The 24,339-nt window shown below is 49.0% G+C and overlaps 1 protein-coding gene across 2 annotated transcripts in view; it reads right to left on the bottom strand.

The window, feature by feature from the left end:
* The window catches only part of OPA1 (OPA1 mitochondrial dynamin like GTPase), a 568,764-nt gene that overhangs the window by 241,157 nt on the left and 303,268 nt on the right, over positions 1–24,339 (bottom strand). For both annotated transcript variants that reach the window (XM_029616769.1, XM_029616770.1), the window contains one exon: positions 1,992–2,144. In XM_029616769.1, coding sequence (XP_029472629.1) covers positions 1,992–2,144 — 153 coding nt within the window. The remainder of the gene's footprint in view (positions 1–1,991; positions 2,145–24,339) is intronic.

The following is a 24,339-nucleotide window of genomic DNA, read 5'->3' as shown; positions in this document are numbered from 1 at the left end:
GTTCAAAGGCTGCCTTGAAATCAGCTACGAAGACATTCAAGTCGTTCAGAGCTGGGTCGTTCTTCTCCCACATAGGAGATGCCCAGTTCAGAGCCAGCAGCGAGAAGATGTAGGCCACCTTGACGGCGTCTGAGGGGAACTGGTTGGGCAGGAGAGCGAACCTTACGAAGCATTGGTTCAGAAAGCCTCTGCAAGCCTTGGAATCTCCCGCGTACCGTGCTGGCGCCGGGAGTTGCGTAGGAGTGTGAAGGGTCACCACCGGAGCCGGAACCGGGTCCGGTGCTGGTGGACCAGCATCCATCCTAGCAGCCAGCTGCTCCACAGTGGCAGCCAGGTTGTCCAAGACCTGTTGCTGCTGTACTAGCCGTTGAGCCAGTCCGGGAATGGCTTGAAGGCCGGCGAGGTCTGCCGGATCCATGGCCTTGCAAACTATTGTAATCCGGAAGTAGATCCTTGGGCCGACCGACGATGGAGGACGGTCGGGAGGCAGGCACACGCTGCTGGAGCCGAATCTTCACCTGGAAACCCGTGACCCCCCCAGAGGAGCTGTTGGGATCCGGATCGCTAGGACTTAGGCGGCTTCGCCCTGGAAGTCCGCGGTCCCCCAGGAGGAGCCTGTAGGGACCCGGACCGCTGGGACTTAGGAGATAAGGCGCTGTGGAAGAAGACCAGGAGCGGAGTAGAAGCTGGATGGGCCACCAGAGGCAGCGAAGACAGACGGACCGAGGTCTGGGCAGGCAGCAGAATATGGAGCGATGAGACAAGTCGAAGTCAGTTCAGGTAAGCAGGCAGGCAGGTAGACTGGCAGGCAGGCAGGCAGGTAGACTGGCAGGCAGGCAGGCTGAGCAGGAACAGCAACCTTCTAGGTAACCGCGTTGCAAGGCAAGGGAACCTAGCAGACGCCGGGTTTACATCCCCCCAGCATCTGAGGTCACAGAAGGAGGTCTGACGTCACAGAAGGAGGCGTGTCCAGCTGACGTCACAACATAATACTTTAAAATCGTCGGCTCAGTGTGCTGCAGCAGTCAAAAAAGCAAACAGAATGTTAGGAATTATTAGGAAGGGAATGATTAATAAAACGGAAAATGTCATAATGCCTCTATCGCTCCATGGTGAGACCGCACCTGGAATACTGTGTACAATTCTGGTCGCCGCATCTCAAAAAAGATATTGTTGCGATGGAGAAGGTACAGAGAAGGGCAACCAAAATGATAAAGGGGATGGAACAGCTCCCCTATGAGGAAAGGCTGAAGAGGTTAGGGCTGTTCAGCTTGGAGAAGAGATGGCTGAGGGGGGATATGATAGAGGTCTTTAAGATCATGAGAGGTCTTGAACGGGTAGATGTGAATCGGTTATTTACACTTTCAAATAATAGAAGAAGGACTAGGGGGCATTCCATTAAGTTAGCAAGTAGCACATTTAAGACTAATCAGAGAAAATTATTTTTCACTCAACGCACAATAAAGCTCTGGAATTTGTTGCCAGAGGATGTGGTTAGTGCAGTTAGTGTACCTGGGTTCAAAAAAGGTTTGGATAAGTTCTTGGAGGAAAAGTCCATTAACGGCTATTAATCAAGTTTATTTAGGAAATACCACTGCTATTAATTGCATGGGATCTTAGTGTTTGGGTAATTGCCAGGTTTGGCCTCTGTTGGAAACAGGATGCTGGGCTTGATGGACCTGGTCTGACCCAGCATGGCAATTTCTTATGTTCTTAAGGGAGAGTTGGCGCGCCAAAAATAAAAACAATCCATGAAACTTTTTTTTTTTTGTACTACACAACTTGCCCGGCAGCCGTTTCTGGGTCCTGATCCTTCTGGGGTGAGAGTGGCACCTTAGTATATAGGGCAGAGTCCGTCAAAACTTCTCTGTTTCCATCTGCTGGAGGGGAGGCAAAACCCAGGAGTCTGGACTGATCCGGGTATGTACAGGGAAAGGTAATTTAACACTTGAAAGAGAGTCAGACAACAGTTTTCCTGGGCTTTACCCTACCAGGCTGTCTTCGGCTTGTTCATTCCACTTGTGACGTTTGATGCTTTCCTCTTTCACAGCTTCCTTTAATCTGTCAAAAATGTCATCATGTTCTTTGCCTTTCGGTTCAGTCATGAAGCGGGAAAATTCTTCCTGGAGCGTGTCCCAGGCAACCTAGAGAATCATCCAGACAAAAATATTCTATAAGAAGCTTGCTCGATCGCTGACGTGCTGTATGTGAGGATACCACAGAAATCCCAATTAGAGGCAATGGAGCATCTTAATTACAAGACACACAGGAAACCATAGGCGACAGAATGGAGCAAACTACAGGGGCCATGGCCTGACCAAAATTGGGGCCCTTCCCACAATTCTGGGGCCTGATCGGACAAGGCAGCAGCTGTTGTGGCAGGAGGAGGAGAGCAGTTGCTTCCTGCCTGGGTCTGACTGCTGCTTTGAACCACATGGGACTAACTGCACAGTTCAAAGAAGCTGCCTGAGATACTACTGCTCTATTCCTCCTGCTGCTGATCAATTTTTTTTTTTTGGGGGGGGGGGGGGCAAAGGACAGCAAGAGGGAGGAGAGAGAGAGAGAGACCAGTGGGGGAAGGGGGACTGAGGGAGAGGGTGGATCTTGGTAGGCATGGTCCCCCACCACATTCAACCAAAAAGGTGTTCTGCTGCCCCAGCACGAAATCCTACATCACAAACCTCACTGGGAAGAAAGGAAGGGCTTTCTAAATTTTCTTATACTGTACCAACTTTCAAAGCAAGATATCTGTATTTTAATTATGCAAGCTCCAATCTGATTATTTACCTCCAGGAACCTTATTTATATATTATTTATTAGTTGATGAAACTTTTATCAGGATAAAGAAGGCTAGATGGAACTTAATGAACATGTAAGCTGCAGAGAAGTTTTTAAAAATAAAATGAATCTTTTACAGACACAGAAATAAAGAAGGAGCCACATGCAGGACAGCAAAGTCATATGACTGATTATGCTTCCTTATCAGAATCTACAATGGTTTGGCACAAGACAAGCTTTGGTACTCTGTCGTAGTAACCACTCCGAACAGCCAGGTATATGCACACAAGTACACCAATACCTCAGAAAAACTGTAGATGATGCATCGTATTATAATGGAATGATTACTGAGCTCCAGGAAGAGGCAGAGCCAGTTGTGATTTTACTCAACGCATGCATGAGTAAAATCCATTTCCAATTTCTTAAGAAAACGTAACAACTATAAATAATACACTGGAGGCAAACCTTTATCAATGTAAACAAAGTTGTAGAACAAGAAGTCATAGCATGAGGCTCAAAGGTAGACTGAACATTTGAAAATATCCCTTCATCTTTCTTTTTTTTTTTTTTATTGACAATTTTTATTGGTCTTCACATGTAAAAGATACAAACAGTGAGACACTAGACAACCAACAAGTTGTCAATGAAATATTAACCCCCCCCCCCCCCCACCGACAGAGTACTGCAATCAAGAAAATATAAACTGGAGTACATATAATACAGTCTTATTCTTAGACCACTGTAGCGCGCATTAACAAGTCATCTCTCATATAAAATACCTGCACATAGACTCTGACAGTTGATTCCTCCATGTCAGATAAGGATCCCATATTCTATAATATTTAGGCAAAGTATGATTTTTAATCACAGTTAGCTTATAAAGATAGCAGTTATGGTCAAGTCGGGCTACCACTGCTTCCCTAGTAGGGAGGTTTGGTCGCTTCCAAAACAGAGCTAGCTCACACCTGGCTGCAAGGATGATTTGGTGTGTGAGTAACCATTGATAGTGAGGGACTGGTGGAGACACATTCAGTAAAACATGCTCAGGAGCTAGGGGAACCTCTAAGCCTAGAACACCTGCAACCAATTTTTGGGTGTCTTCCCAAAACATGTTCACCTTTCGACAAGTCCACCACATATGGAAGTAAGTGCCAGTCCCCCCACACTTTTTCCAACAATCGGCACTAAACGGTGGTACAATCTTCTGTATCCGAACAGGCGTCAAGTACCATCGCATTAATACTTTATACCCATTTTCTGTTAATGTGGCCGAAATCGAGCTGCGTTTTGTGTTTTCAAAGATTAATTCCCAGGCCTCTGGTGAGATGTTTGCCCAAGTCACGTTCCCAAGCCTTCTCATACGGGGCTGGGAGCCTCACAGCATTACCCAGGAAGCCATAAAGATTAGAAATAATGCCAGACTGACTGACTGCTTTATTACACCAATGTTCCAGTATTGCTCAACCCCCACATTCTCTGACAGTAGAAAATGTCGGAGTTGCAAATACAAGAATATATCTTGCTCATGTAACTGCCACTTCTCCCGAAGCTCTGGAAAGGTGAGAAATCCCTGAGAGCCCCAGACATGCTCAAATTGAGCAATTCCCCTACTGAGCAATGAGTGATAGTGTGAAAGTGTTTGTCCCGCTGCAAATTTTATATTATAGTTAAGGGCGGTACTATAGAAATAACAGCGAGTGCCAACAAAATGCAACCTCCTTTTCTCCCATGTATTTAAAGTCGTCTTTGTGGTAGGGGCAATTTCACCATCTCTCAGCCAGGTGTCCCTAGGTTGCCAAAGCATGGCCCGCAATGGCACACGCCCCACTATATCCTGTTCAAGATTTACCCAAAGCGGCTGGTCGTACATTTTATGCCTGATAATTATGGCCCTTAACTGAGCGACCACCCAATACCACTGTAGGTTGGGGACTCCCAAGCCCCCCCTACTAGTAGGTTGAAACATTACTGCCCTTCGAATCTGAGGTGGCTTCCGCTTCCAAATATAGTTAAAAACACGTCTTTGCCAACACTTCAGCATGTTATTGGGGATAGATATAGGAAGTGACTGGAATAGATACAAAAGCCGTGGTAAGAGATTCATTTTTACTGCAGCTATCCGCCCCAACCATGAGAGGGAGAAGCCAGACCAAATGTCCAATTCCTTAGACAGTGTTTGCCAGAGGGGTTTATAGTTCAATTCCAGGAGGTCCCATAATTCTTGCCAATACGTATACCCAAGTATTTAATGTGATGTGCCGCCCACTTAAAGGGAAATTTGGACTGCAAACGCGCCCTCTGTTCATCTCCTAAAGTTAAATTGAGCACTTCAGATTTTTCGAGGTTTAATCTGAACCCGGAGACTTTACTAAAGTCTTGCAGCACTGCAATTGTCCCCGGGAGTGAAAGATCTGGTTTAGTGAGGGTAAATAGGACATCATCCGCAAACATAGCTATTTTGTGCTCTGACGATCCCAAGTGAACCCCATGAATATCACCTGAGGCACGTATATGATGAGCTAAGGGTTCTAAGAAAAGGGCAAAAAGAAGTAGTGAAAGGGGACACCCCTGCCATGTACCTCGCTGGATGTGCAGAGGTTCCGAGTATATACAATTAACCTTTACCCTCGCTTGGGGTTGGGCATATAAATTGTGCAACCATGCCAAAAAAGAGTCACCAAAGTTCATTTTCCTCAAGACACTGAAAAGATATGGCCAGTGGACCATATCAAAGGCCTTCTCAGCATCTATAGACAATAATACCGCTGGGGTCCCCTGCTTCTGTACCAACCAGATGAGGTTCACTACCTTCCTGACCATGTCTGCCGTCATGCGGCCCGGTATGAACCCCCGTCTGGTCCACATGTACTAGTTTGGTCATGACCCTGTTTAGTCTATTTGCAAGGATCTTAGCAAAAATCTTTAGGTCAATATTGATCAAGGAGATAGGTCTGTATGATCCACACACAGCCGGGTCCCATCCCGGCTTGGCCAGTATAGAAATCCCAGCTACATTGGCACTAATCGTAAGAGGATTTCCAGACTTCAATGAGTTGAACCATTCCTGCAATAAGGGAATGATTAGGGTGGCGAATTTTTTGTAGAATAGGGCTGTGTACCCATCAAGCCCGGGTGCCTTGTTGACTTTTAACCCCTTAATCACCTGTACTATTTCCTGTTCCGTAATATCTTTATCAAAAAACTGCCTTTCAAGATCAGATATTCCAGGGAGAGTTATGTCCTGCAGATACTGGTCAATATGATCAGTTAGAATCAGGGGATCTGCGGTATAAAGGGCCCTGTAAAATTCCATGAATCTTTGCCGCATATCCTCTGGCTTACAGGTCGATACAGTAACGTGCGGTTAAAGATTCCCCGTCTGTAACGTGCTGGGAGCGCACAATACAGACGAGTAAGGCGATCCAGCGATACAGTCTCCAGTTTCGCGCGTCCTTAGCGCTTCGTAAAATAGACACATAACCCTTCCGCACGCAGCATGTATATGATGTGTAAATGAACGAATTAGCTGTATAATGAAGGAATTAGCTATTCCCCTCCGATACTGTAACGGGCGCTGATATTATCTCCTTAGTAACCCGCTGTTTTGCCGCGGCCTTAACGTGTTAGTTTACCGCCTCCCCCTAGTAGGTGGTAGGACTGTGAGTCTAGTAACAAATCCATCGACACCGCTTAAGATACTCAAAAACAATAAAACACAATAAAAAAAAAAGCGATACAGAGATGATCGAGAAAATGTAATGCTGTGGGACACATAAAACCTGTCAGAAAAAAAAATAAAAATTTTTAAATACCTGTCGGAGGGCCGCATGGGTCCAGGCGGCCGGCGGCGGGAGCCGGGGGGCAGGTGGTCGCGTGTTAAATCTAGGCCGCGGGCGGGTGGGCGCCTGTTCCAGGCGGCGGCGGCGGCGGGTGGACACGCGTTAGTTTCAGACGGCCGGGGGGTGGGTGGTCGCGTGTTAAATCTAGGCCGGGTCGCACAGGCGCGCATTCATCCACTGCCGGTGGGGGCTGCCTCTGGCAGCCCCCACCGGCAGTGAATGAATGCGCGCCTGTGCGACCCCTGCGATTCGGCGCTCAAGGCGTGACGTCACGACGCCCGACGTCACGGCATGTGACTGCCTTGAGCGCCGAATCGCAGGGGTCGCACAGGCGCGCATTCATTCACTCATCCAGGCGGAGGAGCCGGCAGCTTTCGCCGCCGGCTCCTCCGCCTGGATGAAGGCGTGACGTCACGACGCCCGACGTCACGGCATGTGACTGCCTTGAGCACCGAATCACAGGGGTCGCACAGGCACGCATTCATTCACTGCCGGTGGGGGCTGCCGTGGGGGCTGCCAGAGGCAGCCCCCACCGGCAGTGAATGAATGCGCGTCTGTGCGACCCGGCCTAGATTTAACACGCGACCACTCGCCCCCCGGCCGTCTGAAACTAACGCGCGTCCACCCGCCCCCGCCGCCTGGAACAGGCGCCCACCCGCCCGCGGCCTAGATTTAACACGCGACCACCCGCCCCCCGGATCCCGCCGGGACCCACGACAGGTATTTAAAAATTTTGTTTTTTACACTTCCTGGTGCCTGTCATTTGAAATGACATTTGAAATGACAGGTACCAGCGCACCCAGGTTATTGTATAGGCGCTGTATTAAGCGCCTATACAGTAAAATGGGTTGCGCGGGCATAACCCTTCCCTAACGCTTCACAGCCGCGGCATGCATTTGCATGCAATTAGAAGAGAGTATCAGGCGCTAGGTCAAGAGAACTGTGCGTGCGGGGAGGAAGGGTGCGCTGACACTGCCGCACTGTTTCTACCGCGGCCTTACAGTATCGAGCCGTTAGTGAGCAAAGTGCCCCTTTCTGATTTAATTTGTGTAATTTGCCGCTGGGCTACTCGTTTGTGCAAGTATCGAGCCAAACAGCGACCCGCCTTATTCCCACCTTCAAATCGTTCCGTTGTAGCTTCTGCAGTTGGAAAGCTATAGTTTCTAACTCAAGAGACGAGAGTTCAGATCTAGCCCGCAGGAGCTTAGCATAACAGGCCTTATTCAAGGTTTGTTTATGGATTCGTTTCAGATCCAGGATCTCTCGCCGGAGCTGCTGTTGTTTGTGTAGCCTAATCTTTTTCACATAGGACGCCCTTGCTATTAATCGACCCCTAATTACGGTTTTAAGGCCTTCCCAAACCATTGAAGGGTTAATGTCATCCTGTACATTAAAATTAATATATTCTTTAATTTCCCCTTCCAGTTGCGAACAGTAATGTTCGTCCCCCAATAACGAGTTATTGAGAGTCCAGAAGCGCCCCCCCTCTTGTTTGGTAGAACCATACAAGATAAGCTCGACTGGGGCATGATCCATGTGATCGGATGAATATCAGCCTTGCAATATTGTGGTAACAAACATTTATCTAAAAGGAAAAAGTCCAACCTAGAATAGGACTGGTGGGGTTTAGAAAAAAAGGTATAATTTCGGCTATGGGGGGTACTGGAACCTCCAGACATCTATAAGATTCCATTTTTTCATTAGTTTCTTTACTCGCGCTCTGGCTGTACCTGCGCCCGAGCTACTACCCTTAGTGTTGTCTACCCTGGGATCCAGCGTCAAATTAAAGTCACCAACTAATACCAAATGGCCTTCAACCACCTGCTCTAGGTAGTGACCCAATGCAGTGTAAAAGATAGGTTGACCCTGCACTGGTGCATAGACATTAACCAGGGTATACGTAACACCTTCAAGCTGAAATTGTACCATGACATATCGCCCCTCTGGATCAGAAAAATGTTGTTGTTTAACACCCTGAAAATCCTTGTGCAGCAGAATAGCCACACCTGTATATTTATCCTGACTGGTGGCCACTGCAAAATATTGTGTAGGGTACAGGGAACACTGTAGAAGGGATTCATAGCGTTTCCACAAATGTGTCTCTTGTAATAATATAATAGCTGCCCCTGAGCGGAGAATGTCAGCGTGCAGAAACTGGCGTTTCCTCGGGCTATTAAGCCCTTTAACATTCAGGGACAGCATAGATAATTGCTCAATCATAATTTAAACATAAATTAAAAAGGGATCGAAAGAAGGTAAAAAATACATGGAGACTTTCATAAAAGAACCTGCCAGCTCGCATATTCTGTGGAGCAAAATTAGTTAGTACTGATCTCAGTCCATTTCCCCAAACCCTAATATGTGCGCTATGTTGCCATAGCCAAGCTGCCCCTGCAGCCAGAGGGGAGAGCTATGAAAGCACTGAAACATGCCCCCCCCCCCCCCCCCCCCCCCCCCGAGCCTCACAACAACTCAATGCATATGAAAAACATTTTACAACCCCTAGTAGAACTGCGAAACAAGTGCTGTTCCCATGGAAACCAAGTTCTGTGACCTGAAACAAAAAGAACTGTCACAGCACAAAAAACATCCTCCCTGCGGACAAAGAGGTCACCAGCACAATGTGCCACCAATCTCAGTCTTGAAGAACAAATTAAGGACTTCACATATCCTCAGCTGTTGGCTTTGCCCATTGTAAAGTCACTGGATTGATGCTGAAGCCGCTTGCTGTTTTTCCCCACTCGCTGCCATCGTGGCGTCACCAGCCGTCCCCCAGTAGGTGCCCTGGTCGGCTGTCTAGGCTTCTGGATCATAAAGCCGGCTTCTATCAATATACGTTCTGCTTCCTCTGCCTTTTGAACTGCGGATGTAACTCCCTGTATGGTCAGCGCCAGACCAAAAGGAAACAGCCATCTATATCTGATCCCCTCCTCCCGCATTACAGCAGTGGCGTCTTTAAATTCTGCTCTTTTTTTCAGTGTCATGGGGGAAAGATCTGATAATATGGAGATGGAGTGATTTTCTCACAACCAGCTTTGTTGCTTACGGGCAATTGCAAGCACTTGCTCCCTAACTGGAAATCTATGAAAACAGGCTAATATATCCCGAGGGCGATCACAGATTCTGGGGCCCAAGGTGCGTTGCGCCCTCTCCAGCAAAATTTCCTGTGAACTCTGTCCCAGACTAGTTGTATCTGCCTGTAACAATATGAAGCCACATATGTTTTTTACCACTTCTACTGCATCTTTATATTCTTCTGTTTCTGGCACTTCTCTGATTCTTAAATTCTCTAGATCCTCCACTTTTAGGTGGAGAGCAGAATTTTCCTGTTGTAGTTCAGCCATGTGGCTATCCAATTGATCAAATTTAGCATCCTGTGCATCCTGTCTCATATCGCATTCATCCACTCTCCTGCCAAGGCTAGAGATTTCTTCTTTCCTGTCTGTTATTAATTCTCTCATTTCTTGTTTAAAAGCAGACATTTCAGTTCTTATTTCTCTAAACCATGTTCTAAACTCCTCCCGAGAGGGAATGCCACCCACCTCCAACTCCGGGGCCTCCACAGCTGCACTAGACGCCATGTGCTCCACTTCCCGGCTCACTGCTGCACTAGGTCCTAGGGCAGGGGTCGGGAACCTTTTTGGCTGAGAGAGCCATGAACACCACATATTTTAAAATGTAATTCCGTGAGACCATACCAACTACAAACCCCCACCCTCCTGACTCCCCCAAGACCTACCAAATTAATTTACTACAACCCCCTACTCTCCTGACGCCCCCAAGACCTGCCAAATTAATTTACTACAACCCCCCCCCCCCCCAAGACCTGCCAAAAGTCCCTGGTGATCCAGCAGGGGTCCAGGGCACGCAGACAAATCTTTAATAAAAAAGTAAAAATCTAACAAAAACCCCCACCCTCCTGACACCCCCCATTGTAGTAAATTAATTTTGGATGTCTTGGGGGGCGTCAGGAGGGTGGGGGATTTTGTTAGATTTTTACTTTTTTATTAAAGATTTGTCTGCGAGCCAGATGCAGCCATCAAAAGAGCCATATCTGGCTCCCGAGCCATAGGTTCCTGACCCCTGCCCTAGGGTTTGTAGGAGAACTGCCTGAGATTGGGAGTCTTTTTTTTAGCGATCTGAGACATGATGGCATCCGAATTACAGATCACTATTTTTTGTGGAGTTTTGCGGGGTTAGCAAGCTGTCTGTCTTAATTGCAGCTCGGGGGAGAATGGAGCTCCACGTTCAAGAAGCAATCTTCTCATCCCTTCATCTTTCTTGATGCCTGATCAAGGGAAATGTTTATAAGCGTTACATTACCTACTATTTGTATTAAGGTTTTTCTCTCATTTGCTCAATTGTTTAATATCTTGGATCCCTCAATTACTTTATAACGGGGGTATTGCCTTAAATACAGGCTGAAAAATTTGAATTATATATTACTTGTAAAATATATTTTTGAGTTGATTATATTTGGAACAGCCTTGGTATTACTGATGATAATGTATAATTTGTACCTTTTCTGTGGCAAGCTTTGACATTATTTCATATATATTATATCATAGACATTGCTGTCTATGATGTTTAAAAGCATAAATAAAAAAAAAAAAAGAAAATATCCCTTCATCAAGTTAAGAAAGTTTGGGATAAGCACAGAGAATCCTTAGTTGCAAAGACGTGAAAGAAGGGCAGAGATCAGCTGCAGCAGCAGAAAATAAATTGAGCACAATAGATTTCTCTTAGGGTCCTTACCTGCTACCATTTTCTAGGTTTCTCTGTTACATGTCTATGCACACAGAGGGTAGAAAGCCAGATCTGGTTGAGTTTCTCCCTGCAGACATGGAGTTATCTAATAACCCTAATGATTCTACACACACACTTGGTTAATATATCTTTGTGGAATATGTTGCCTTTTGAATTGAGAGTAGAGACCAACTATTAGAAATTTAGGAAGATAATAAAGGCCTGGTTTTTTTTTTTTTTTTGTGAAAGCCTTTGATGATTAAGTTTCTTGTTTCTATAGATATTTTAGCTACTTTTTGGTGGGTATGGGTTCCAGATTCTTTTTAATTAATTTATTTTAATGATTAATTTCATTTTTAGTTGTATTTATCATCATATTTTTGTTATTGTACTGCAATTTTTGTATCAACTTGGCTAGAATTTTGTCATGTACCTAGGGGCCCCTGCTCACTTTTCTCACCAACCTGACAGCGGGATCTCTGCTCTAGATTCCATGCTCATGCCTAGGTGGAAATGTTTTCCTTAATGTAGACAGATGGACTCAGGACCAATGGGCATAGTGTACTCCTGATAGCAGTTGGGAGACGGAGTCAGATTTCAATCTGATGTCAGCCTACATATACCTGTGCAGGAAGCTTAGCTCTTCAGTATTCTCCTTGAAAAGCAATTGTGGATATATGTGTGATTTAATAACTTGATTAACTTGGCTAACTTGATTAACTAGGACTGGTTTAACTGATTTCCAAATTGGAGACCGCCAGTGCACTCAATGGAAAAACGCCGACACCCGGCATCTATGGGTGTCTTTAACTAGGGGTAATACCTGATTTACCCGTGCTTGTCTTGCTCTTGGGATTGTCACCCGATGTTTCCTGATTTTGGGGCAGCCATGGGCGGGATGCTGAGTCCATCTGTCTACACCAAGGAAAACGAAATTATCAGGTAAGTAATTTCTCCATTTCCTAGCGTGTAGCAGATGGACTCAGGACCAATGGGATGTACAAAAGCTACTCCCAAAACGGGTGGGAGGCTGCCCGTGGCCCACTTAGTACTGCCCTTGCAAATGATGTGTCCCTCTGGGCCTGGACATCTAGGCTGTAGAACCTGGAGAAGGTATGTATGGAGGACCATGTCATCGCCTGACAGATCTCGGCGGGTGACAGCATCTTGGTTTCGGCCCAGGACACTGTCCGAGACCTTGTAGAATTTGCCTTGACTTGTAGAGGCGGAGACTTCCCTGCCTCTACGTAGGCCGCCTTGATTACTTCTTTGATCCAGCGGGCTATGGTAGCACGCGAGGCCACTTCTCCTTGTTTCTTCCTGTTGTGAAGAACGAATAGGTGATCCGTCTTTCATACAGATTCCGATATTTCCAGGTATTGGACTAGGAGTCTGCCGACGTTTAGATGGCGAAGATGGCGAGAGTCTTCTGAGCCCTTATGTTCGTCTGGAGATGGTAGAGATATGGTTTGGTTTAGATTAAATTGAGAAATTACCTTCAGAAGAAAAAGAGGGGACCGTGCGTAGTTGTATGGATCCTGGTGTGAACCTGAGGAACGGTTCTCGACAGGATAGAGCTTGAAGCTCGGAGATGCGATGGGCTGAACATATTGCCACTAGGAATGTTGTCTTCAAGGTCAGAAGCTGTAGAGACAAACCGCGAGTAGGTCTGAAGGAAGCTCCCGCTAGGAAGTCTAGTACTAGATTGAGATTCCATAGGGGCCCTGGCCACTTTAAGGCTGGCCGGATTTGTTTGACCCCTCTCAGGAAGCAGGAAACATCTGAATGGGTTGATAGACTGATGCCGTCCACTTTGGCTCTGAAGCAGGTCAGTGCGGCCACCTGAACCTTGAGGGAGTTGAGGGACAACCCCTTCTTCAAGCCGTTCTGCAGAAATTCCAGGATCATGGGGATTTTGACCGTCCGCGGAAGAATCTCGCGGTCCTCATACCAGGCTTCGAATAGTCTCCATATTCGTTTGTAACCTAGAGATGTGGAAAACTTGCGTGCTTGGAGTAAGCTGACAATCACTGCCTTTGAGCATCCGCTCTTCTTCAGGCAAGTCCTTTCAATGGCCAGACCATAAGAGAGAATCGAGTCGGGTCTTCGTGGAGTATCAGTCCTTGCCAGAGAAGGTCCCTGTGTGGAGGTAGGCACAGAGGGTTCCCCGCAAGAAGTCTTCGCATGTCCGCGTACCATGGCATTCTTGGCAAGTCCAGGGCCACTAGAAGTACTAGCCCCCTGTGGTCTATCTTGCGGATGATCCTGCCCAGTGGTGGCCATGGGGTAAAGGCATTCAGCAGTTCTTCCTGTGACCAGGTCTGGACTAGGGCATCGATTCCCCTGGATTGCAGTTCTCGTCTGTGGTTGAAGAACTTGGGAACCTGGGCGTTGGACCGGGTTGCCAGGAGATCCATGGCTGGGGTTCCTCAGCGGTTTACTTTCAACTGGAAGGCTGTGGTCGACAGTGTCCATTCCCCTTGGTCTAGACTCTCTCTGCTGAGGTAGTCCACAGTGACGTTGACTTTTCCCACGATGTGGGTGGCTGAGATCCCTTGCAGGTTTGCTTCCGCCCATGCCATTAGGGGGGCTATTTCCAGGGACACCTGTTGGCTTCTGGTTCCTCCCTGGCGGTTGATGTAGGCAACTTTTGTGGCGTTGTCCGACCTGACTGACAGATTCGCCCCGGAGTCTGTGACTGAATTGTAGGCAGGCAAGTCTGACTGCTCAGGTTTCCAGTCTGTTTATGTTCCATCCCGACTGTTCCTTGTCCCATTGCCCCTGGGCCATCAGCTCCTGGCAGTGGGCTCCCCACCCTCGCAGGCTCGCATCTGTGGTGAGCAAGATCCAGGTCGGTGAGGATAGTCTTACTCCCTTGCTCAGATGGTCTTCCTGTAGCCACCATTGGAGCTGGGTCCGAAACTCTGCTGGCAGCTGGAGGCGGAGTAGTTCTGGGACATCGGATTCCATCGTGAAAGTAGGGAACGTTGTAGTGGGCGCATGTGGGCCCTTGCCCATAGGACGACTTCTAGGGTTGATGTCATGAGACCGAGGACTTGGCGGTAGTCCCATACCTTGGGGCGAGCATAGTTCAAATGTTTCCTTCTCCTTGTAGGGGGAAGAACGACCTTGTCTTGTTTCATGTCGAACTGGACTCCCAAGTACTCTAGTGATTGGGAGGGCTGCAAGCAGCTTCTAGCTGTGTTGACGACCCACTCGAGATTCTACAGTAGATTTCTGACTCTGGTGGTCGCCTGGTAACTTTTCTCTGGAGATTTTGCCCTGATCAGCCAATCGTCCAGATACGGATGTATGAGGATTCCTTCTTTCCTCAGTGTCGCCACCAACATCACCATGATTTTGGTGAACGTCCGAGGAGCGGTAGCTAGTCCGAAGGGTAGAGCCCAGAACTGGTAATGATGGTCCAGTATCGTAAAGCATTGGAAGTGCTGATGGTCGTGGTGGATCGGGATGTGGAGATGGGCTTCGGATAGATCCAGTGGTCAGGAATTCTCCCGGTTGTACTGTCATTATGACTAAGCATAGGGTTTCCATGTGAAAGTGCGGTACCTTCAGGTAGCGATTGACAGTCTTGAGGTCCAGGATGGGCCGGAACGTTCCCTCCTTCTTGGGGACGATAAAATAGATGGAATAATGACCAGTATTTTGTTGGTGCGTGGGCACTGAGGTTATCGCCTTTAGGCTGAGTAGTTTTGTCAGTGTGGTTTCCACTGCCATCCTCTTGAAGAAGGAGTGGCATGGTGATCTCACAAATTTGTCTGGAGGGATGCTGTGAAAGTCCAGATAGTATCCCTCTTGAATGATGGTTAGGACCCACTTGTCTGGTAGAAGAGGGTAAGTCTGCCCCCTATGGCTTCTTCCTGAGGATGGGTCTCTTATTTATTTATTTAGCGCTTTTCTATACCGGCATTCAAGATAAACATCACATCATGCTGGTTTACATTTAACAGGGGGGTGAAAAAATAAATAAATTAAACTGTAGCAAGTGAAAAGAAAAAACTCTGAAGTTACAATAAAATGGGAAATTCGAAACTGGGAGGAGGGAAAGTCTAAAGGAATTTAACATAGAGAGCAATTATTTACAATGTTCTAGGAATGTCTGATTGTGGTTGTCGTTGAATTGCGGTTCAGTTGGTGTCTGGAAAGGCTTGTTTAAACAACCACATCTTAAGCCTTTTTCTGAAAGTTAGGAGGCACGGTTCTTGACGTAGATCCGGTGGGATGGAGTTCCATAGAGAAGGTCCTGCTGTAGAATTGGATCGAGGAAGAGCACTCAATGTCATCTACTTGGATTTCAGCAAAGCTTCTGACACTGTCCCGCACAGGAGACTGGTGAATAAAATGAGAAGCTTAGGAGTGAGCGCCGAGGTGGTGGCCTGGATTGCAAACTGGTTGACGGACAGAAGACAATGTGTGATTGTAAATGGAACTCTCTCTGAAGAGAGAGCGGTTTTAAGCGGTGTACTGCAGGGATCGGTGTTGGGACCGGTCCTTTTCAATATCTTTGTGAGCGACATTGCGGAAGGGATAGAAGGTAAGGTATGTCTTTTTGCGGATGACACTAAGATCTGCAACAGAGTGCACACGCCGGAAGGAGTGGAGAGAATGAAACGGGATTTAAGGAAGCTGGAAGAGTGGTCGAAGATATGGCAGCTGAGATTCAATGCCAAGAAGTGCAGAGTCATGCATATGGGGAGTGGAAATCCGAATGAACTGTATTCGATGGGGGGGAGAAAGGCTGATGTGCATGGAGCAGGAGAGAGACCTTGGGGTGATGGTGTCTAATGACCTGAAGTCGGCGAATCAATGTGACAAGGCGATAGCTAAAGCCAGAAGAATGCTGGGCTGCATAGAGAGGAATATAGAGTAAGAAAAAGGAAGTGATTATCCTCTTGTACAGGTCCTTGGTGAGACCTCACCTGGAGTATTGTGTTCAGTTCTGGAGACCGTATCTCCGAAGAGACAGAGACAAGATGGAGGCGGTCCAGAGAAGGGCGACCAAAAAGGTGGAAGGTCTTCATCAAATGACTTATGAGGAGAGATTGAAGAATCTAAATATGTACACTCTGGAGGAAAGGAGGAGCAGAGGTGATATGATACAGACTTTCAGATACTTGAAAGGTTTTAATGATCCAAAGACAACGACAAACCTTTTCCGTAGGAAAAAAATCAGCAGAACCAGGGGTCACGATTTGAAGCTCCAGGGAGGAAGATTCAGAACCAATGTCAGGAAGCATTTCTTCACAGAGAGGGTGGTGGATGCCTGGAATGCCCTTCCGGAGGAAGTAGTGAAGACCAGAACTGTGAAGGACTTCAAAGGGGCGTGGGATAAACACTGTGGATCCATAAAGTCAAGAGGCCGTCAATGAAGAGTGGGTGGCTCGCCAGAATGACGGCTACTGCCTGGAGATAATACCCTTATTCAATAAACATACACATGGTTACTGTGACTCCAACATCGCTCTAAGCTTCAACAGCAAGAGGAAATGTGGAAAAAAGGATTTGCACTCACAAAGCGGGGAGTAGCTGGCTTGTTACGGCGGTTACTACCCCAAACCAAATAAGCCTGATACTTCACTTTCAATGCATATCCAGCATAGCTCTCTGCTTCAACGGCAGGGGAGAAGAAAAACTGATACTTCACGCATATCCAGCATAGCTCTCTGCTTCAACGGCAGGGGAGAAGAAAAACAACCAATAAGGGCTGAATAACATAGTCTGAGTAAAACAAATAAGCATGGGTGTAGCTTGCTTATTGCGGCGGTTACTACCCCTACTACCCCTAACTAATCAAGCTTGATATTTCACTTGGATGCAGCTCCATCACTGCTCTCTACATTAATGGCGGGGGTGGAAGGGAAATAGAACCAAAGAGCTAAGAGAAACAGATAAGTATGAGAAAAAAATGTGTGAAGCTTGCTGGGCAGACTGGATGGGCCGTTTGGTCTTCTTCTGCCGTCATTTCTATGTTTCTATGAGAAAGCCCGGTCTCTAAATGTTATATGATGAGAGGTTTTGGCTTGGGGTACATGTAATGAATCTCTGTAAACTTCTCTAATGGGTCTGGAGGAGGTATGTTTTCTGAATGGGATTTGTAGGTTAAGTGGAACATGGTTATGGATGGCTTTATAGATAGTGGTAATGGACTTATGAATGATTCTATAGTGCATTGGCAGCCAGTGTAGGTCTTTAATGTGGTCTCTTCTCCTCGTGTTTGTTAGTATTCTGGCTGCCACATTTTGGACCATCTGTTGATTCTCAATGTGGGGTGTGGCCGGGACCTGTACCTGAGCCGGCTCCCCTCTTGTTGTGCCTGTTCCGAAAGGACAGGTCGTGCCTGCGGGGCGAGGTGCTTGGTATGTGTTTTTATACGGACTAAAATGCTGGGCTCCTCTGCCATTGGTTCTTCAGGGAGAGGAGCGCTGGGTTCTTTTGTTACTGTCCTCTGGCAACCGAGGGACTGGAGATGCGCCCCATTTGTTGGCTAACTTCTCCAGTTCGCTTACGAACAGGAGGGATCCTTTAAAGGGCATTCTTGTGAGTTTCGACTTGGAGGTCGCATCGGCTGACCAATTTCAGAGCCAGAGTTGCCTTCTGGCTGCCACTATGGATGAGACGCCCCTGGAAGAGGTGTGCACCAGGTCTGAGGTTGCATCAGTGAGGAAAGATATCGCTGGTTCTAATGTTTCGGCGGAAGTGGTTGCGTCCCTGGAAAGGAGCAAGCAGGCACGTGTCACCAAGGTGCAGCAGGAGGCGATTTGCAGGATCATTGCTGCGACATCAAATGACTGTTTAAGGATGGATTCCTGACATCTGTCCTGAGCATCCTTGAGTGCAGCTCCTCCTTGGACTGGGATGGTAGTGCGCTTTGAGATAGCGCAGACCATGGCGTCCACTTTTGGGAACCCTAGGAGTTCTTTGGCCATGGGTTCCAGGGGGTATAGTGCTTCTAGGGCCCGTTCTCCTTTGAAGCTGGCCTCCGGGGCATTCTATTCCAGGTCAATCAGTTGTTGTACGGCCTGCAGCATTGGAAAATAGCATGAGGCCTGATGGAGACCGATCAGAACTGGGTTCGTCTTTGGCTCAGATGTGGAACTTGCGCCAGGAATGGCCAGCATCTTCAGGCTCAGAGACACGAGATCTGGCATCTTTGTAGAAGAACCGCATCATGGTTCCATTCCTGGAGGGATTTCCCCTTCCTCCAGGGAGTCAGGCACTTCCCCCGAGGTGTCTGTGTCCCCCAGGGGGAGGCTTTTGCCCGGCTGGGGCACGTCTCGGAGGATCCGAGAGGGGCTTGGAAGGTCTTGCGCTTCTGGTGGAGACCGTGGCTGTGTCACAGGTGGCACTCATTGTGCCTGGACAAAGGTTTGTAGCCCTTTGAAGAATTCCACCCTGGAAAAGGTCCCTGGGTCCATATTGAATCCAATGGAGTTCTCCGAGGAGCCCATCTGATGAGGGGCCGGATATACAGAGGTCCAGGATACTATCGTTTGTGGAGCTGGATTCCTCTACAGGCTGGAAGGGGCCTTGCTTCGGTTCTCCCTGAGTGTCTTCGCACTGCAGGCATAGGGCAGAGGCCACTTCGGGTTGCGCAGCTCTCAGGTGGCAGGCTGGGCAGAGGGCTTGTCCCTTGGCTTTCTTGGCGGCGGTGCCATGATTTGTAATGGCTCAAAACTTGTCTGTGCGCATAGGTACGCGTGCCGGGAGATTTAGTTGTGCGCTCCAGGTGCGCCGACGATGTGCGCGCAAGGCAGCTATAGGAAAATTAGTTGTTACCTGTTAATTTTCATTCCTGTAGTACCATGGATCAGTGCAGACTGTGGGTTGAGCCTCCTTTCCAGCAGGTGGAGACAGACTAAAACTGAAAGGATATACTATATTAGGACAGAGCCTATCCTGTAACCCTTCAGTATAACTATTGTCAAAGCAGAAAATAAGAAAATCCAGAATAGGATCAAGCAAGTAACCATAAAGCTCAATCGAGCAACTGTAGAACAATGTAAGAAACATGGTATGACTATACGCTCTTGCATATACTTGGTACTTGAACAACCAAGGCTTCCGGTGTAATTGCTCAGTATTCTTGCACAAAAATGAAGTATTGAATCTGCAAATCTGCAATAAACAAGCTTCGAGAGGACAGAAAGAAAATCAGACAGGGAAGGGCGTCTGGACTGATCCGTGGTACTACAGGAACAAAAATTAACAGGTAAGAACTAATTTTCCTTTCCCTGTACGTACCCAGATCAGTCCAGACTGTGAGATGTACCAAAGCTTCCCTAAACCGGGTGGGACCGAGACAGTCCCGCTCGAAGCACTTGCCGGCCAAAGGAACCAAAGACCGGAGCTTGCACATCCAGACGATAGTGCTGAGCAAAAGTATGCAAAGACGTCCATGTGGCGGCTCTGCAAATCTCCTGCGGGGAGACTGATTGGATCTCCGCCCACGAAGTAGCTTGAGAACGTAGCGAATGAGCCTTTAGGCCCTCGGGAACCGCCCGGCCTTGGCAAAGATAGGCCGAGAACGCTTCTTTCAACCACCCACAATAGTGGTCTTAGACCACAATAATTTTACCCCCACTGTTAATCCCAGTTATTTATTTCCCTTGTTTGATGTAATGCATACTTTTATATATAAAAATTAAAAATAAATAAATAAATAAATGCAATTCTCATTGATATGTCACTTTGGTACATGAAGGTCGGTATATAAAAGTTCCAAATAAATAAATAAATAAATAAATGGTGGTCTTAGACGCCGGCTTACGCCGATTGGGACCACTCCAGAGGACAAAAAAATGGTCCGAGGCCCGAAAGTCATTGGTAACCTGGAGATAGCGAAGTAGAACCCGTTTGGTATCCAGCTTACGAAGATCGCCCCCAGTCATACCCGCAATCTCCTCTGGGGAAAACGCAGGGAGTTCTACCGACTGAGTAACATGGAAGTTGGAAACAACCTTTGGCAAGAAGGAAGGGACCATCTTGAGGGATACCCCTGAATCGAAAAAGCGCAAGAAAGGTTCCCGACAGGACAACGCTTGACTCTTGAAGATCCGCCAGGAGGAGGAGTTAGAGACCAGAAAATCGTCTTGAGTGTAAGATCTTTTAACGTAGTGCAACGGAGAGATTCGAACGGAGCAGCACAGAGGGCCCGAAGGACCAGGTTAAGACTCCACGACGGGCAAAAGGTACGAGAAAGCGGACGTAGGAGTTTGATGCCCTTCAAGAACCGGATCATGTCTGGGTGGCCCACTAAGGGATGACCTTGTACCCGACCGAGGAGGGAGCCAAGAGCGGAGGCTTGCACGTGCAGAGAACTGAAGGAAAGGTCCTTGGAAAGACCCTTCTGAAGGAAAGAAATGAGACCGGGGCGGAGCGCGCTGAGACCCCCGACTCCGCACAAACAGATTCAAAGACCTTCCAGATACGCCTGTAAGCCATGAAGCCGACTGTTTTCGGGCCCGCAATAAGGTGGAGATGACCTCCTCCTTATAGCCCTTACGCCTCAGGCATCGCTGTTCAAAAGCCAGGCCGCTAGACAGAAGCGATTGGCCTGGTCGGAAAATACAGGCCCCTGCCGAAGTAGACGAAGGAGAAAACCGAGCCGGAGGGGTCCGTCCGTCGCAAGGTTGATGAGATCTGCGAACCACTGCCTTCGTGGCCACTCGGGTGCCATCAGAACCACGGGTCCCCGGTGGAGCTCTATTCTTCTGAGAACTTTTCCTACAGAAAGGACGTCCGCCGGCCAAGGGAGAGCCAGAGCATCCATGCCCTTCGAGCCGTGCTCCCTTCAGTGGCTGAAGAACCGACTTGCCTTGGTATTGCGCAAGGTCACCATGAGGTCCAGGTGGGGGGGACCCCACGTGTCCACTATCAGAGCCATTGCCGCGTCCGAGAGCTCCCACTCCCCTGGATCTAGCGATTGATAGCTGAGGAAAATCTCCTTGCCCGCGATGTGGGAGGCCGCCAGACACTGCAGATACCGTTCTGCCCATGTGTGTGCCAGCGAGACTGAGTTGGCGACCAGGTCCCCTGAGGGGACTGGGAGAGACAGACCTCACCCCCAGCCCGACAGACTGGCATCTGTGGTTACTATCGTCCACTGTGGAGCTTGAAGAGGCATTCCCTGAAGGAGACGAGGGAGCGACAGCCACCACTGCAAGTCGGCGACTGTAGAGTCTAATAACAGAAGGACTATGTGAAACTACCGAAACCGGCTGCCAACAGGATAGCAAAGCTTTCTGTAATGGACGCATATGAGCAAAGGCCCAGGGGACTAGGTCGATGGTGGAAGCCATGGATCCCAAGACCTGCAGGTAGTCCCAGGCCGTTGGGGAAGGTAGTGACACAGATTCTGAATCTTCCCTATCAGCTAGAGAGCTCGCGCACGAGGTAAGAAGACCTTGCCCATTTGGGTGACGAAGTGGGCTCCCAGGAGCTCGAACCCCTGGGAGGGCTGAAGGTTGCTCTTGGAGGAAAACACTAGCCACCTGAGAGACGCGAGGAGAGCTAACACGCGATCCACCGTCTGTTGGCAAAGAGCCGCCGACTTGGCCCTGACGAGCCAGTCGTCCAGGTGAGGGGGGGGGGGGGGGGGAAACAAGGATTCCCTCCCGGCGAAGAGCCACCGCAACCACCCCCATGACCTTGCTGAAGGTGTGAGGCGCGGTCGCAAGGCCGAATGAAAGCGCCCGAAACTGGAAGTCCTGGTTGAGGACGTGGAAGCGAAGATAGTTCTGGTAGTCGCGGTGAATCGGAATATGGAAGTACGCCTCTGCAAGAGCAAGTGAAGCGAGGAACTCTCCGGGGCGAACTGCTGCGATGACCACTCACAGGGTGTCCATGCGGAAATGTGGAATCTTGAGGGCCCGGTTGACCCTCTTGAGGTCTAAGATCGGGCGAAAAGACCCGTCCTTCTTGGGAACGACGAAGCAGGCTGAGCGTCTCGAGGCCGTCGTCGCTTATGGTGCCGGGACCGGGACCACCGCATCCAGCTTCAGGATCCTGGCGAGGGTTTGTTCCACCTCGTCCCTCTTGGACCGCCCGCATAGGGAAAAGAAAAAAAGATCTAGTAGGTCGCGAACAATCTCGAAGGCGTACCCCGTCCCTGATAATGTTGAGGACCCACTGGTCCGACGTGATTTTGCCCCATTCCTCGAAAAACAGGGAAAGCGGCCGCCTAGGGAGGGGGCCGAGGCAGGCTTAGGGGCGGAGCACGCGGGCTGGCCCTCGTGAAAGGGCCAACGCCCACGAAAGGGCTGCAACCAAGACTGAGACAGAGAAGAATAACCCCTTGAGGAACCACCCCGTCCGCGTGGGGTATACAGTCTCTGGCCCTGAAAGAGAGGACGAGAGGGTGTAAAGGAACGGGACGGTTTCGGACAATCCTCCGGGAGCTCATGGACCTCATTTTCCCCCAAGGAATCCATAAGCTTCTCAAGGTCCTCACCGAAAAGCAACTTACCTTTGAAAGGCAACGTGCCCAGCCGGGCTTTGGAGGATGAATCAGCTGACCAATTGCGCAGCCAGAGGAGTCATCTGGCAGACACCGCCGAGGCCATCGTCTTTGCTTGGACGTGAAGGAGGTCGTAAAGCGCATCAGCACCATAAGCGACGACAGCCTCGAGATGCTCAGCTTGCTCCGCCTCTGCCGACGGGAGGTCTTGGGTGTAGAGTAACTGTTAAACCCACCTGAGGCCTGCCTGTAGCAAGAGACTGCTGCAGATAGTCGCACGAACCCCCAGCGCCAGGGCATCAAAAATACGCTTCATAAGTGCCTCGAGCTTGCGGTCCTGGGCGTCTTTCAGAGCCGTGGAACACTCCACCGGGATGGTGGTATGTTTTGTGACCGCAGAGACGGAGGAGGCCTTGGAGGGACTTTTCAAAATTTCCAAACATTCCTCCGGGAGGGGGTAAAGCTTATCCATAGCCCGCCCCACCTGGAGTCCCGCCTCGGGAGCTTCCCATTCCCATAAGAACAACAGCTTGTGCATGGGGTGAAAAGGGAAGGCGCTTGTCGGAGCCCTGATTCCCGCCAGGACCGGGCCCATATCCTTCAGTTGTAAGGGTGTCCGCAGGGGGCCCCCTCCAACCCCAATTCCTGGAGGACAAAGGGGATGAGAGGCTCCAGCTCCTCCCCGCAGAACATCCGTAGGTCTCTGGGATTGTCCCCCTCCAGGGGAGGCAGGGTACCCTCTACATCAGGGATGGTGTCAGGATCAGGGAGTACTGGGTCCACCCGCACGCGAATCGACCCCAGGGGCTCCGCAACTGGGTACAGTAGTCAATGGCGTGGAGCAGGGAAAATTGTTTTTATTTTATTTTTTTTTTTCCGGGGGGGATCTGGGTGGGAACCTTCCTACACCTCCTGCAGGCTGGCTAAATAGGACTTATGCAGGAGGAGGACAATTGTGTGGAAAAAAACGGTCCTAGAATTCCCGGGGGGAGGCGAGGGGAGGTCAGGGATCCCCTCCTGGGGGTCCACGGGGCTCAAATTGGGGGGAGAATCTGAAAAAGGTTGGCCCCCCAGCCCCATGCAGCTCCGAAAACGGAGCCACTGAAAAATCCAAATGGCCGCCGTTCCCAGGCTTTGCCGAGCTGGGAATGGCCTGGCCATGCTGAGGAAACTCGATCCCCGGCCTAAATTTGCCTGCCCTGCCGAGGAGGGACCTTCCCCACCCGGCAGGCAAGCAGAACAGAGGCCCTCTCGTGAAAATCGCGATGAGGGCTGCCCACAAGAGAGGTAGGCTGCCTGCCGCGGCATAGACAGAGCTGCACTGAAGAAAAAAACTGCAGAAAAAAAGTTTTGATTGGCAGCCTGCAGGCCCGGAGTGAAGCAGGGGGGAAACCTGCTGACTCCTGCCTTTCAGGCTGCCGGTTCAAGCCCTCCAAAGACCAAAATGAGAAAAATGGGTCTACTGCTGTAAGGTAAGTTAAAAAAGCACTTTGAATACTT

Source organism: Rhinatrema bivittatum, chromosome 9, assembly GCF_901001135.1.
Source record: "Rhinatrema bivittatum chromosome 9, aRhiBiv1.1, whole genome shotgun sequence".
In the NCBI taxonomy this organism is placed as follows: Eukaryota; Metazoa; Chordata; class Amphibia; order Gymnophiona; family Rhinatrematidae; genus Rhinatrema; species Rhinatrema bivittatum.
This window is presented reverse-complemented; position numbering and strand designations above follow the sequence as displayed.